At 39.7% G+C, this 17055-nt stretch overlaps 1 protein-coding gene across 3 annotated transcripts in view; it reads left to right on the plus strand.

Annotated features, from left to right (window-relative positions):
- The window catches only part of EDA (ectodysplasin A), a 434047-nt gene that overhangs the window by 248682 nt on the left and 168310 nt on the right, over positions 1 to 17055 (plus strand). The window contains exon 2 of one of the 3 annotated variants that reach the window (XM_016943477.4): positions 7281 to 9891. The exons of the other annotated variants lie outside the window; for them this stretch is intronic. Within the exon in view, the coding sequence (XP_016798966.1) occupies positions 7281 to 7292 (12 nt within the window). The 3' untranslated portion in view covers positions 7293 to 9891. Of the gene's footprint in view, positions 1 to 7280; positions 9892 to 17055 lie in introns of those variants that run through there. 3 annotated transcript variants of the gene reach the window in all.

Here is a 17055-nt window from a genome sequence, read left to right on the forward strand (position 1 = left end):
AAATGTGACAGGCAAATTTGAAAAAGAACCAAGTAGAATATCTGTAAATGAAAAATATAATCATTAAAATTAGAAATTCCATAGATTAAATAGATTAGACACAGATGAAGAGAGAATGAGGAATTGAAATAAATTATACAGAATGTAACACAGAGAACAAAGAGGTGGAAAACAGGCTAGGTTAAGAAACATGGAGGATAGAATGAGAAGGGTCTACCATGTGTTTAATTGGAGTTCCAGAGAGATAAAATGGGGGAAAGGCAATATTTAAAGAGAGAATGACTGAAAATTTCCCAAAATTGATGAACAGTACCCAATTTAGGATTTTCAATAAGTTCTAAGCAAGTTAAATTAAAAATTGTAATCCAGGCTTAGACATATTGTGGTGAAAGTATGAAACACCCAAATCAGAGAAAAGCTCAACATTAGCCAGGCAAAAAAGATTATACTTAGAAGAAAGACAACTAAACTCAATAAAATGACAGCTAACTGACAGCAACAGTGGAAGCCAGAAGAAATTGTAATAGTATCTTCCATAGTCAATGACAGTAGTCAGCAAATGTTTTCTGTAAAAAGCGCAATAATAATTATTTTAGGCTTTGCGGGCCATGTACAGTCTTTGTTGCATACTCCTCTGTTTGTTTTTTGTTTGTTTGTTTTTGGTTTCTTTCACAACACTTTCAAATATAAAAACAATTCTTAGCTCAAGGGTCACACCGAAACACACTGCAGGCCAGATTTGGCCTATAGGTCATAGTTTGCTTACCCTAATCTGTGAGATAATAACTGTTGTTTTGTTCATTTTATTTTATGGTCAGGGGTACATGTGCAGGTTTGTTAGGCAAACTTGTGTCATGGGGGTTTATTATATAGATTATTTCGTCACTCAGGTATTAAGCCTATTACTCAACAGTTATTTTTCCTAATCCTTTCCCTTCTCCCACCCTCCACCCTCCACCTTCCGACAGGCCCCACTGTGGTTTGTTTTGTTTTGTTTTGTTTGAGATGGAATCTCACTCTGTCGCCCAGGCTGGAGTGCAGTGATACCATCTCAGCTCAATGCAGCCTCTGCCTCCTGGGTTCAAGCGATTCTCCAGCCTCAGCCTCCCGTGTAGCTGCGATTATAGGCACCTGCCACCATGCCCAGCTAATTTTTGTATTTTTAGTAGAGACAGGGTTTCACCATGTTGGTCAGGCTGGTCTTGAACTCCTCACCTCAGGTTATCTGCCCATCTCAGCCTCCCAAAGTGCTGGGATTACAGGCATGAGTCTCAGTATGTATTGTTCCCCTCTATGTGTCCATGTGTTGTCATCATTTAGCTCCCAATTATAGATGAGAACATGTGATATTTTGGTTTTCTGTTCCTGCATTAGTTTGCTTAGGATAAAGGCCTCCAGCTCCATCCATTTTCCTGCAAAGGACATGATCTCATTCTTTTTATGGCTGCAAGTATTTCACGGTGTATAGATACCACATTTTCTTTATCCAGTCTATCACTGATGGACATTTAGATTGGGTCCATGTCTTTGCTGTTGTGAATAGTGCTGCAATGAACATACGCATGCATGTGTCTTTATAATAGAACAATTTATATTCCTTTGGGTATATACCCAGTAATGGGATTGCTGGGTCAAATGTATTTCTGTCTTTAGGTCTTTGAGGAATCACCACACTGTCTTCCACAGTGGTTGAACTAATTTACACTCCCACCAACAGTGTATAAGCATTCCTTTTTCTCCACAACCTTGCCAGCATGTTATTTTTTTACTTTTTTACTTTTTCATGATAGCTATTCTGATTGATGTGAGATGACATCTCATTGTGGTTTTGATTTGCATTTCCCTAATGATCAGTGATGCTGAGCTCTTTTTTTCACATGATTTTTGGCAGTGTATATGTCTTTTGAAAAGTGTCTGTTTATATCCTTTGCCCACTCTTTCATGAAGTTGGTTGTTTTCTTATAATTTTAAGTTCCTTATAGATGCAGATATTACACCTTTGTCAGATGCATGGTTTGCAAAAAATTTCTCCCATTCTGTAGGTTGCCTGTTCACTCGGTTGATAGTTTCCTTTGCTCTGCAGAAGCTCTTAAGTTTAATTAGATCACTTTTGTCAGTTTTTGCTTTTGTTCCAGTTGCTTTTGGAAAGCAAAGATTTCTTCATTGTGAAATCTTTGCCTGTTTCTATGTCTTGAATGATATCACCTAAGTTTTCTTCCAGGGTTTGTGTAGTTTTGGGTTTTACATTTAAGTCTTTAATCCATCTTTAATTAATTTTTCTATATAGTATAAGGAAGGATTCCAGTTTCAATCTTCTGCATATGGCTAGACAGTATTCCCAGCACCATTTATTGAATAAGGAGTCTTTTTTCCATTGCTTATTTTTGTCAGGTTTGTGGAAGACCAGATGGTTGTAGGTGTGCGGCCTTATTTCTGGGTTCTCTATTCTGTTCCATTGGTCTACATGTCTGTACTTATACCAGTACCATGCTATTTTGCTTGCTGTAGCCCCATAGTATAGTTTGAAGTCAGATAGCATGTTACCTGCAGCTTTGTTCTTTTTGCTTAAGATTGTCTTGTATATTCGGGGTCTTTTCTGGTTCTATCTGAATTTTAAAATAGTTTTTTTCTAGTTCTGTGAAGAATCTCAATGGTAGTTTATTTTTTTGCTCAGCATTTTATTTATTTTTTATTTATTTCAATAGGTTTTTGGGGAACAGGTGATGTTTGGTTATGTGGATAAGTCCTTTAGTGATGATTTCTGAGATTCTGGTGCACCCATCACCCAAGCAGTAGACACTGCACCTTATTTGTAGTCTTTTATCCCTCACCCCTCTCCCACACTTCCCCTCAAGTCCCCAAAGTCCATTGTATCATTCATGTCTTTGCATCCTCATAGCTTAGCTCTCACTTATAAGTGAGAATATACAATGTTTGATTTTCCACTCCTGAGTTACTTCACTTAGAATGATGGTCTCCAACTCCATCTAGGTTGCTGCAAATGCCATTATTTCATTCCTTTTTATGGCTGAGTAGTATTCCATGGTGTGTGTGTGTGTGTGTGTGTGTGTGTGTGTGTGTGTGTGTGTTGCAAATTGTGCTGCTATAAACATGCATGTGTAAGGTTTTTTTTTTTCATATAATGTCTTATTTTCCTCGAGGTAGATACCCAGTAGTGGGATTGCTGTATCAAATGGTAGATCTACTTTTAGTTCTTTAAGGAAACTCCATACTCTTTTCCATAAAGGTTATACTAATTGACATTCCCACCAGCACTGTAACAGTGTTCCCTTTTCACCACATCCACACCAACATCTATTATTTTTTGATTTTTTAATTATGGCCATTCTTGTAGTAGTGAGGTGGTATCACCTGGTGGTTTTGATTTGCATTTCCCTGATAATTTGTGATGTTGAGCATTTTTCATATGTTTGTTGGCTGTTTGTATATCTTCTTTTGATAACTGTCTATTCATGTCCTTAGCTTACTTTTTGATGCAATTATTTTTTTTTTTTGGAGGGGGCTGATTTGTTTGAGTTCTTTGTAGCTTCTGGACATTAGTCCTTTGTCAGATGCATAGTTTGCAAAGATTTTCTCCCACTCTGTGGGTTGTCTGTTTACTCTGCTGACTGTTCCTCTTGCCATCCAAAAGCTCTTTAGTTTAATTAAGTCCCACCTATTTAACTTTGTTTTTGTTGCATTTGCTTTTGGGTTTTTGGTCATGCAGTCTTTGCCTAAGCCAATGTCTAGAAGGGCTTTTCTGATGTTATCTTCTAGAATTTTTATAGTTTCAGGTCTTAGGTTTAAGTCCTTGATCCATCTTGAGTTGATTTTTTTGTACGAGGTGGGAGACGAGGATCCAATTTCATTTTCCAACATGTGGCTTGCCAATTATCCCAGAACCGTTTGTTGAACAGGGTGTCATTTCCCTACTCTATGTTTTTCTTTTGCTTTGTCGAAGATCAGTTGGCTGTGAGTATTTGGCTTTATTTCTGAGTTCTCTATTCTGTTCCATTAATCTATGTGCCTATTTTTATACCAGCACCATGCTGTTTTGGTGACTGTAGCCTTATAGTTTGAAGTCCCGTATTGTGAGGCCTCCAGATGTGTTCTTTTTGCTTAGTGTTGCTTTGGCTATGCGGGCTCTTTTTTGGTTCCATATGAATTTTAGAATTGTTTTTTCTAGTTCTGTGAAAAACGATGAAGGTATTGTTATGGGAATTGCATTGAATTTGTAGATTGCTTTTGGCGGTATGGTCATTTTCACAATATTGATTCTATCTATCGATGAGCACTGGATGTGTTTCTATTTGTTTGTGTACTATGATTTCTTTCAGCAGTGCTTTGTAGTTCTCCTTGTAGAGATCTTTCACCTCCTTGGTTAGCTGTATTCCTAGGTATTTTATTCTTTTGTGGCAATTGTGAATGAGATTGCATTCCTGATTTGGCTCTCAGCTTTCCTGTTGTTGGTGTATAGGAATGCTACTGATTTTTGTACATTGATTCTGTATCCTGGGACTTTGCCTAAGTTGTGTATCAGCTTAAGAAGCTTTTGGGCCAAGACTATAGGGTTTTCTAAATACTGGATCACGTCATCTGCACACAGGGATAGTTTGACTTTCTCTTTACCAATTTGGATGCCCTTTATTTCATTATCTTGCCTGATTGCTCTGGCCAGGACTTCTAATACTATGATGAATAGGAGTCAAGAGAGGGCATCCTTGTCTTGTGACTGTTTTAAAGGGGGATGCTTCCAGCTTTTGCCCATTAAGTATATTGGCTGTGGGTTTGCCATAGATGGCTCTTATTATTTTTAGGTATGTTTCTTCAATACCTAGTTTATTGAGTTTTTTTAAAAAACATGAAGAGGTGTTGAATTTTATTGAAAACCTTTTCTGTATCTATTGTGATAATCATGTGGGTTTTGTCTTTAGTTCTATTTATGTGATGAATCACATTCATTGATCTGTGTCTGTTGAACCAACCTTGCATCCCAGGGATAAAGTATATTTGATCGTGGTGGATAAGCTTTTTGATGTGCTGCTGGAGTTTGTTTGCTGGTATTTTGTTGAGGATTTCTGCATCAATGTTCATCAAGGATATTGGCCTAAAGTTTTCTTTTTTTGATGTTATCTCTGTCAGGTTTTGGTATTCAGATGATGCTAGCCTTGTAGAATGAGTTAGGGAGGAATCCCTCCTCATCATTTTTTTGAAATAGTTTCAGTAGGCATGAAACCAACTCTTCTTTGTACATCTCGTAGAAACCAGCTATGAATCTCTCTGGTCCTGGGCTTTTTTTGGTTGGCAGGCTATTTATTACTGCCTCACTTATGGAGCTTGTTATTGGTCTGTTCAGGGATTCAATTTCTTCCTGGTTCAATCTTGGGAAGGTATGTGTGTCCAAGAATTTAACCATTTCTTCTAGATTTTCTAGTTTATGTGCATAGAGGTGTTCATAATATTCTTTGATGATTGTTTGTTTTTCTGTGGGGTCAGTGGTAATATCCCCTTTGTCATTTCTTTTTGTGTTTATTTGAATCTTCTCTCATTTCTTCTTTATTAGTTTAGCTAGTGGTATGTCTATTTGATTAATTTTTTCAAAGAAACAGCTCCTAGATTCATTAATCTTTTAAATGGTTTTCCATGTCTCTATCTCCTTCAGTTCACCTCTGATTTTGGTTATTTCTTGTTTTCTGCTAGCTTTGGGGTTTGTTTGTTCTTGATTCTCAAGTCTTTAAGTTGTGATGTTAGGTTAACTTGAGATCTTTCTAACTTTTTGATGTGGGCATTTAGTGCTATAAATTTACCTCTTAACAGTGCCTTAGCTGTGTCCCAGAGATTCTGGTATGTTGTATCTTTGTTCTCAGTAATTTCAAAGAACTTCTTGATTTTTGCCTTAATTTCATTATTTATCCAAAAGTCATTCAGGAGCAGGTTATTTGATTTCCATGTAATTGTATGGTCTTGAGCCTTAGTTTTGATTTCTAACTTGTTTGTACTGTGGTCCAGGATATTCTTTTGTTATGATTTCGGTTCTTTGGCATTTGCTGAGGAGTGCTTTGCTTACAATTATGCAATCGATTTTAGAGTATGTGCCATGTAGTGATGAGAAGAATGCATATTCTGTTGTTTTTGGGTGGAGAGTTCTGTGGATATCTATCAGGTTCATATGATCCATTGCTGAGTTCATGTCTTGAATATCTTTGTTAATTTTGTCTCAGTGATCTGTCTAATATTGTCAGTGAGGTGTTAAAGTCTCTCACTATTATTGTGTGGGTGTCTAAGTCTCTTTGAAGGTCTCTAAGAACTTGCTTTATGAATCTGGGTACTTCTGTGTTGGGTGCATATATATTTAGGATAGTTAGATCTTCTTTTTCAATAGAACCCTTTACCATTATATAATGCCCTTCCTTGTATTTTTTTTTATCTTTGCTGGTTTAAAGTCTGTTTTATCAGAAATCAGGGTTGCAACAACTGTTGTTTTCTGTTTTCTCTTTGCTTGGTAGATTTTTCTCCATCCCTTTATTTTGAGCCAATGTATGCCATTGCATGTGAGATGGATCTCTTGAAGACAGCATACCAATGGATCTTGGCTCTTTATCCAGCTTGCCACTCTGTGTCTTTTAATTGGGGTGTTTGGCTCATTTACATTTAAGATTAGTATTGATATGTATGGATTTGATCCTGTCATCATGATGTTAGCTGGTTATTTTTCAGACTTGATTATGTGGTTGCTTCATAATGTCACTGGTCTGTGTACTTCAGTGTGTTTTTGTAGTGATTGGTAATGGTCTTTCCTTTCCATATTTAGTGCTCCCTTCAGGAGCTCTTGTAAGGCAGGTTTGGTGGTAACAAATTCCCTCAGCATTTGCTTGTCTGAAAATGATCTTATTTCTCCTTTGCTTATGAAGCTTAGTTTGGCGGGATATGAAATTATGGGTTGGAATTTATTTTCTTTAAGAGTGTTGAATATTGGCTTCCAATCTCTTCTGGCTTATAGGGTTTCTGAGATGTTCACTGGTAATCTGATGATGGGCTTCCCTGTGTAGGTGACCTGACCTTCTCTCTAGCTGCATTTAACATTTTTTCTTTCATTTCAACCTTGGAAAATCTGATGATTATGTGTCTTGGGGTCGACCTTCTCAAAGAGTATCTTCCTGGGGTTCTCTGCATTTCCTTTATTTGAATATTGGCTTCTCTAGTTAGGTTGGGGAAATTCTCATGGATGATATCCTGAAATATGTTTTCCAAGTTGGTTCTATTCTCCCCATCTCTTTCAGGGACACCAATGAGTTGTGTCTTCCCTCTGTCCACTCTCAGCACCTTCACTCTGAAGATCTGTTAAAAGCACACGAGTCGTCTCAGTCCCTCAGTGGGAGCTGTTTCACCTGGCGTCATCTAGTCAGCCATCTTCAATAATAACTGTTAAATGAACATTTATATCCACTGAAACCACTAAGTGAAATAAAGATGTGTTTAGGCAAAGAACTGAGTTTATGACTTATAGATCCTCACCAAGGAAACTTCCAAAAGATGTACTTCACAGAAGAAGAAAATGATCCCAGAAGGAAAATTTGAGATGTAAGACAGAAGAACAAGCAAAGATTGTTTAAACATGTGGGTAAATATAAACAAACATTGGCTTTATAAAACAATAATAATGTCTAATTTGTAAGTTAAAGAAAAACTATATAGAAAGAAAATACCAGACAATAACATGATACAAACCAGCAGGGGATGATCCAAGTTCAGGAAAAGATTGTTCATGAATATACTAACCTTAAAACTTAAATATACATGCTGTAAATTCTAGGGTGAACAATAAAATAGTAGAAATAGAGTAGATAGCTTTCAAAGTAATAGGAGTGAAGGGGATCCTCAATCCATAACAGTGGGGAAAAAGGAATATGAAAAGAAATATAGAAAAAGTGGGAGAAATACAAAGCACAAAATGAGCTGGTATGTATATAATCACAGTAGATGTAAATGGACTAAATTCTCTGGTTAAAAGACAAAAATTATCACACTTACAAAATAAATTTAGGCATATGCTCTCTATAAGACACTCATCTAAAGCATAAGAACACAGGAAGATTAAAACCCAAAGAATAAAAGACAAATACTAACAAAAAACTGAGATACTACATTACTATCAGACAAAATAGAACTTAAGGCAAAAAGAATAAAGTAGGTTTCTACTTAAACATGGTAAATTAACCACGTTTCTGTCATTTAGTAGGAGTTTGTGAAATATTTGAGATAAAAATGATAAGAATCCATGAGGACAAAGAGAACAGGAGAAGAAACTTCAATTCATGAGACAGTTTAATACATATTGAAGAGAATAGGTAGAAGATAGATGACAGCAAGTATTAGTTATCTACGGCTGCATAACAAATTACTCCAAAACTTAGTGGCTTAAAATAGCAAGTACTTATCTCACACCATTCCTGAGAGTTAGGAATCTGGAAGTAATTTACTTGGGGATTCCTGGCTCAAAATTTCTCATGAGGTTGCTGTTAGGAAGACTACAGTCATCTGAAGATTTGACTGGGGCTAGAGGATATGCTTCCAAAATGGCTCACTCACATGGCTATTCGCAGGAGTCCTCAGTTCTGCACCACATGGGCCTCTCCACAGGTTGCTTGAGTACCATTATGACATGTTACCTGGCTTCCTCCAGAGCAAGTGATCCAAAAGATAAATGATGAAGACACAGTAGTACCTTTTATGATTTAGTCTCCAAAGTTGCATACCGTCATTTCTGCTTTATTCTGTTCATTAGAAGCAAGGCATTAAGTCCAGCTCACAATCAAGAGGGAAATTAGGTTTTATTTATTGAAGGAAGGAATATTTTTAAAAAGTTGTGAACATACATATTTTCTTGAGACAGAGTCTCACTTTGTCACCCATGCTGAAGTGCAGTGGCATGATCATGGCTCACTGCAGTCTCAACCTCCTGGGCTCAAGTGATCCTACTGCTTCAGCCTCCCCAGTAGCTAGGACTACAGTCATGTGCCACCATACCCAGCTATTTTATTTTATTTTTTTGTAGAATCAGGATCTCTCTATGTTGCCCAGTCTAGTCAAACTTCTGGCCTGAGCAAACCCCTCTCCTCGGCCTCCCACAGTCCTGTGATTACAGGTATGAGCCACTGTGCCTGGCCAAGAACATATTTTAAAACAACCACTGAGTGGCAACTGAGTAAAGTAGAGTAACTACAACACAAATGCCTGCATAATGTGGTACTTACTAGAAGGAGCCAATTGGCCCCTGAGAGATTTGTAACTTTTAAGCACTGAATCCAACAAGAAGCCAGGGAAATATGCAGGGCTGAAAACAATAGCCTTGACTAGAAATCCATATAGGAAATAGTTGGACTCTCAGATCCCCTCACTCTAACACACACCACAACAGCACCACCACTAGGAAAGAAAATAGATCTTTATTTTCTGAAAAAAAAAAAAATAGATGAATATCTCTATGGTAAAATTAATAGATGGTAAACCAGGGGATACTGTCCTGCCCTCAAATTGGTATCCAGTGAATTGTGTGCCTCCATCCTCTCTCTTGCCTCTCCTGCACAGTAAGGAAATACAGGATTCTTAAGAAATTAAATGGCCGGAGAAAGGACCTCCAGATACTGATATTTGAGACTCCCCTAAACAAATAATCACCTTGCCTTCAATGACCCTACCATATGGTCTACCCATTGACAAGCTCCAATCATGTGCACACAAATTTCAGTCAGTTTTTTATTGATTCATTTTTTAACATGAACATGTAGGCAAGGATTACTACATAGCTGAGGAAGCCTCAAACATTAAAGATAGGGTAAACAACAGCCAAACAGAAAAGAAGAACTTGAAAAAAATAGACAATAAAGCAAACAGAAGAAAAGTGTATATATATATATACATATATATGTATATATGTGTGTGTATATATATACACATATATGTATATATATGTGTGTATATATGTATATACATATATATGTATATATGTGTGTGTATATATATACATATATGTATATATATGTATGTATATATATGTGTGTATTTATGTGTGTGTATATATATGTATTTACACATATACATATGTATGTATATGTATGTATGTGCATCTACAGGTGTATGTATGTGTGGGCATATATGTATATACATACATATGTGTATGTATATGTGTGTGTGTATATATATATTCTGTGCAAAGTGAGAGAGGGAATAGTTGTGTACTAGCTTAAATATTGCACCATTTTGTATTTTGAGATGGTTGAAATGGAACCAAGCACTAAAATTTGAAACGATCTTATACACATGCAAAAACTGGCAGCTTTTCACATGTAGCATTATATTGACATTTTATTTGACTTCCTAAGCCACTAGTGAATTAACCTGGCTTCTTTGTATTCATTATTTTAAAGAATGTATTCATTTGTTTTTACATACTAATGTTAGAAGTAGGTGCTGGGGTAGAGCTAACTTAATTGCTCTCTCTCTCTCTCAGTGTTGTTATTCTTTTTTAAAATGTTTGTTTTATAGAAGTATAATTTACATACAGCAAATGTTGCCTTTTAAATTTTTAATTTTAAAATTGTACTATTCTGACACAACCAAGGACCCTCACAGAGTCCACTTCACTCCCCTGCTAACTCCACTGGAGCAGGTGCTGGTACTCACAGCTGCAAGACCTGAAGATGGATCACACCTGAAAATTGATGCACTCTTTGCAGACACTCCCTAGTACCAGCCCAGAGCCCATTAGCTCCACTGGGTGGCTGGACCCAGAAGAGAAATAACAGCCACTACAGTTCAGCTCTCAGGAAGCCCCATTCCTAGGGGACAGGGAGAACACCACATCAAGGGAGCACCTCGTAGGACAAAAGAATCTGAACCATAGCCCTTGAATCCCAGATCTTCCCTCTGACATAGTCTACCCAAATGAGAAGGAACCAGAAAAACAATTCTGGTAATAGGACAAAACAATGTTCTTTAACACCCCCAGAAGATCATACCAGCTCACAAGCAGTGGATCCAAACCAAGATGAAATCTCTGAATTGCCAGAAAAATAATTCAGAAGGTCAATTATTAAGCTAATCAAGGAGGCACCAGAAAAAAGTGAAGTCCAACTTAAATCAAAAACATGGCCAGGCAACAGTGGCTCATGCCTGTAATCCCAGCACTTTGGGAGGCTGAGGCGGGTGGATCACTTGAGGTCAGGAGTTCAAGAACAGCCTGGCCAACATGGTGAAATCCCACCTCTACTAAAATTACAAAAATTAGCCAGGCATGGTAGTGCATGCCTGTAATACCAGCTACTCGGGAGGCTGAGGTATGAGAACTGCTTGAACCTGGGAGGTGGAGGTTGCAGTGAGTCGAGATCGCCACTGCACTCCAGCCTGGGTGACAGAGCGAGACTCCATCTTGAAATAAAAAACATGATACAGGATATGAAAGAAAAATTATTCAGTGAAATAGATAGCATAAATAAAAAACAATCACAACTTCTGGAAATCAAGGACACAGAGAAATGCAAAATGCAAAATGCACTGGAAAGTCTCAGCAATAGAATCAAACAAGCATAAAAAAGAACTTCAGAGCTTGAAGACAAGGCTTTCAGATTAACCCACTCCATCAAAGACAAAGAAAAAAGAATTTAAAAAATGAATAAAGCCTCTGTATTAGTCAGGGTTCTCTTAGAAAGACAGAACTAATAGGGTATATATATAAAGTTTATACTTAATAAACTCCCATATATATACATACATATATATGTATATATAGTGGGATCACAAGGTCCCACAATAGGTTATTTGCAAGCTGAGGAGCAAGAAGAGCCAGTCCGAGTCCCAAAACTGAAGAACTTGGAGTCCAATGTTTGAGGACAGGAAGCATCCAGCACGAGAGAAAGATGTAGACTGGGAGGCTACGCCTGTCTCTTCTTTTCACATTTTCCTGCCTGCTTTATATTCACTGGAAGCTGATTAGATTGTGCCCACCAGATTAAGGGTGGATTTGCCTTCCCCAGCCCACTGACTCAAATGTTAATCTCTTTTGGCAACACCCACACAGACACACCCAAGATTAATCCTTTGTATCCCTCAATCCAATCAAGTTGACACTTAGTATTAACCATCACAAGTCCACCCCTTGTCAACTTGAACCCATACACATCTCCTGAGATCATTCATAATCTTCAAATAAAGACAATGAGGTCATAATTACACCTAACATAATACAACTGTCCTTCGTACAACTGGAATTTACCAATCCCCAACTCAAATACTATGAAATAAAGTTAACACTTAAATGCTGATACGAAGTCAGTAAATCTTACGTCACATGATAAAGGAAAAGGAAATAAGATGAAGATATTTTCTTAGTACAAGTATATAAATGCACCAACATGTTTTTAACAAAAGAAGTAGGAAATATTCATGACAGTTACAGTCCCCGTTTCTGCAGCTGGTCACGTGGTCATAGCTGGTATTGATGACTACCTTCTTCTACTACCCATTCTGTATTCTCTTTGCCTTCAGCGAGCACCTCAGCAGGTCATGGCTTTTTTCCTGGTGGAGTGACTCAAACCTTCATTCCTGGAGGGTCTGGGTCATTCATAGTCCTGCCTGGATTGGGCTGTTGTAGTTTCCCATTGACCTTAATCACAAGGTATGGTAATGCTAAGAGACGCCCTAATGGATCTCCTGTATTCCATGCATACTCTTCCTTACCATCCTTGTGGAGTAGTAGACTTATTTCATGTTGATAGCCTGGGTCAACCACCCCAGCCAACACTGTAACTCCCCTTTTACCCTGTTGACTTAAGATTAGGAGGAGCCTAAAGTGTCCAGGTGGCAATCTTAACTTCCAGTTTAATGGAATCATTGTTGTGTCTCCTGGTGGCAGCGTTCTTCCCTCTAGAACTAAGATCTCTAGGCCAGCAGAACGTAATGTTGCGGGAACAGGAGGCAAAAATTTTGCTAGTGGATCACTAGGGGTGATGGTAAGTGGTGCCACTTCCACTTCCATCTCTTGATTCCTGGACCTGTGAATTCTGGCTATGGGAGAAATAGTACCATATATTGGATGCTGATTCAGAGCATACACGGCCTTATGGAGAACTTTGCCCCAGCCTGGCACGGTGTTGTCACCTAGTTGGCATTGTAATTGTGACTTCAAAAGGCCATTCCACCGTTCTGTCAATCCAGCTGCTTCAGGATGATGGGAAACATGGTAAGACCAGTGAATTCCATGAGCATGAGCCTACTGCCGCACTTCTTTAGCCATAAAGTGAGTGCCTCGGTTAGAGGCAATGCTGTGTGGAATACTGTGATGGTGGATAAGGCATTCCGTTAGTCCACGGTTGGTAGTCTTGGCAGAAGCATTGTGTGGAGGATAGGTAAACCCATATCTGGAGTAAGTGCCTATTCCAGTGAGGACAAACCTCTGCCCTTTCCATAATGGAAGAGGTCCAATATAATCAACCTGCCACCAGGTGGCTAGCTGATCACCCCAAAGAATGGTGCTATATCGAGGGCTCAGTGTTGGTCTCTGCTGCTGTCAAATTGAGCACTCAGCAGTGGCTGTAGCCAGGTCAGCCTTGGTGGATGGAAGTCCATGTTGCTGAACCCATGCATAACCTCCATCCCTGCCACCATGGCCACTTTGTTCATGAGCCCATTGGGTGATGACAGGGGTGGCTGGGAAAAGAGGCTGAGTGGTGTACACAGAATGAGTCATCCTATTCACTTGATTATTAAACTCCTCCTCCACTGAGGTCACCTGTTGGTGAGCATTCACATGGGATACAAATATCTTCATAGTTTTTGACCACTCAGAGAGGTCCATTCGCCTACCTCTTCCCCAAATTTCTTTGTCACCAATTTTCCAATCATGCTTCTTCCAAGTCCCTGACCATCCAGCCAAACCATTAGCTACAGCCCACAAATCAGTGTATAATCGCACATCTGGCCATTTCTCCTTCATGCAAAGTGCACAACTAGCATTGCTCGAAGTTCTACCCACTGGGATGATTTCCCTTCACCACTGTCCTTCAGGGATGTCCTAGAAAGGAGCTGTAGTGCTCTAGCTTCCACTTTCAGGTGGTGCCTGCATATCATGCAGAACCATCTGTGAACAGGCTGTAATCTTCTCTTCCTCTGTCAACTGATCATAGGGAACTCCTCATGAGGCCATTGGTGCAGGCTGGGGGAGAGAAGGTAGGGTGGCAGGAGTGGAGACCATGGGCATTTGAGCCACTTCCTCATGTAACTTACTTGTGCCTTCAGGACCTGCTTGAGCCCAATCACGTATATACCACTTCCATTTAATGATGGAATGCTGCTGTGCATGACCCACTTTATGGCTAGATGGGTCAGAAAGCACCCAGTTCATGATAGGCAGTTCAGGTCTCATGGTGACTTGATAACCCATAGTCAAACTGGAAAAGCCCAGTCTCTCTGGCCAAGAGCTGTCTCTCAAAAGGAGAGTAGTTATCTGCAGAAGATGGCAGGGCCTTGCTCCAAAATCCTAGAGGCCTCCGTTGTGATTCACCTGTGAGAGCCCGCCAAAGGCTCCAAACAGCATCCCTACCAGCCACTGACACTTCAAGCACTATTGAATCTGCTGGGTCATATGGTCCAAGTGGCAGAGCAGCTTGCACAGCAGCCTAGACCTGTTGCAGAATCTTCTCCTGTTCTGAACTTCACTCAAAACTGGCAGCCTTTCGGGTCACTTGATAAATAGGCCAGTGTAATACACTCAAATGAGGAATGTGTTGCCTCTAAAATCCAAATAAGACCACTAGGCATTGTGCCTCTTTCATGGTTGTAGGAGGGGCCAAATGCAGCAACTTATCCTTTGCCTTAGAAGGAATATCTTGACAGACCCCACACCACTGGACCCCAAGAAATTTTACTGAGGTAGAAGGTTCCTGAGTTTTAGTTGAATATATTTCCCATCCTCTGGCATGCAAATGTCTTACCAATAAGTCCAGTGTGTTTGCTACTTCTTGCTCACTGGTTCGAATCAGCAAAATGTCATCAATGTAATGGACCAGTATGATATCTTGCAGAAGAGAAAAGCGATCAGGGTCTCTCCAAATAAGATTATGACGCAAAGCCAGAGAGGTAATATACTCCTGAGGTAGGATAATAAAGTATATTGCCGGCCTTGCCAGCTGAAGGCAAATTGCTTCTGGTGGGCCTTATGGACAGGAATGGAAAAAAGGGCATTTGCCAAGTCAATGGCTGCATACCAGGTACCGGTAGATGTGTTAATTTGCTCGAGCAATGAAACCACATCTGGTACAACAGCTGCAATTGGAGTCACCACTTGGTTAAGCTTATGATAATCCACTGTCATTCTGCAAGATCCATCTGTCTTCTGCACAGGCCAAATGGGAGAGTTGAATGGGGATGTGGTGGGAATCACCACCCCTGTGTCTTTCAAGACCTTGATGGTGGCACTAATCTCTGCAATCCTGCCACCGATGCAATATTGTTTTTGATTTACTATTCGTCTAGGTAGAGGCAGCTCTAATGGCTTCCATTTGGCCTTTCTCACCATAGTAGCCCTCACCTTACTAGTCAGGGAGCCAATGTGAGGGTTCTGCCAGCTGCTAAGTATGTCTATGCCAATTATGCATTCTGGCACTGAGGAAATGACCACAGGATGAGTCTGGGGACCCACTGGACCCACTATAAGTCTGACCTGAGCTAAAACTCCATTGATTACCTGACCTCCATAAGCCCCTACTTGACGTTTTGGGTCCCCTGGAATCAAGGTCAGCTCAGAGCCAGTGTCCAGTAGTCCCCAAAATATCTGATCATTTCCCTTTCCCCAGTGCACAGTTACCCTGGTAAAAGGCCGGAGGTCTCCTTGGGGAAGGATAGGAGAAAGATTCACTGCATAAATTGTCAGTAATATAGTGGGGTCCTTCCTCAAGGGGACCCAGCCTCCCCTTCATTCAAGGGGTTCTGGGTCTGTAAACGGGCTCAAGTCTGGAAATTGATTGAGGGGCTGTGATTCAAATTAGTTTTTTGTCCATTTGACCTAGAAGTTTTCTGTTTGTGTAATTTAAGTAGGAATGCAGTAGGCTTCCTATCAATTTCACTTCTAGGAACACCATGATTAATTAGCCAATGTCAGAGCTCTCCACTAGTCAGACTATTCTGATTGTTGCTTTGCCTCTGCTGTCCATTATGGTAGCCATGCCCACCTTGCCTTTCATGGTTGAGTGCTGTCACATGGCCGCTGCCACCTCAGGATCCAATTATTCCCATTGTATTTGAATTTTGTAGTTGAGTGACTATGGTTCCCACCATTAGATCTGACATACAGAGAAGAGCAATTACAGGGCTATTCAAAGATGCAGGTGCTGCCCTCACAAATCTATTTTGCAAGGCATCAGTCAAGGGTATAGCTTCTGGACCCTCCCAGCTGGGATGAGTAAGTCTAAAGTAACTAATCCACTCCACCATCCCAATCTCCCTAAGCCTTTGGATCCCTTCCTCTACATTAAACCAAGAAAGATCAGGCATTTCCAGCTCACTCATGGTGGGCCATCTTTTAATCCATATTTCAGCTAACCAAGCAAATAAACTATTATAACCTTTTTTAACTCCCTGAGCTGCAACATTAAAAGCAGAGTCCCTACTTAGTGGGCCCAAATCAATAAATTCAGCCTGATCCAACTCTATGTTTCTTCCACCGTTATCTGATACCCTTAATATCTATTCCCATGCTTGTTCTCCAGGTTTCTGTTTATATTAATTAGAGAACTCAAACAGTTCTTTTCCAGTGTAGTGCACCTCCTCATGGGTCACACTCTCAAACTTACCTCTAGGGGCCCGCCGGGAGTTTAGTCTAGTTATAGGTCTAGAGGCAAACAGAGATGTTGGGGGTGGTTTCTGAGGAGAATCAATATTATCTTGCCTGGCAACTGCCTCAGGGGAGGCCATTACTGTTGCCTCAGGCAGTGCAGGGTTTATCTCCTCAAAGGTGGACAAGCTGATGGCAGCATAGGTCAGGGAGGGGACGTTGCCACTACT

Source organism: Pan troglodytes, chromosome X, assembly GCF_028858775.2.
Source record: "Pan troglodytes isolate AG18354 chromosome X, NHGRI_mPanTro3-v2.0_pri, whole genome shotgun sequence".
NCBI classification, from domain to species: Eukaryota; Metazoa; Chordata; class Mammalia; order Primates; family Hominidae; genus Pan; species Pan troglodytes.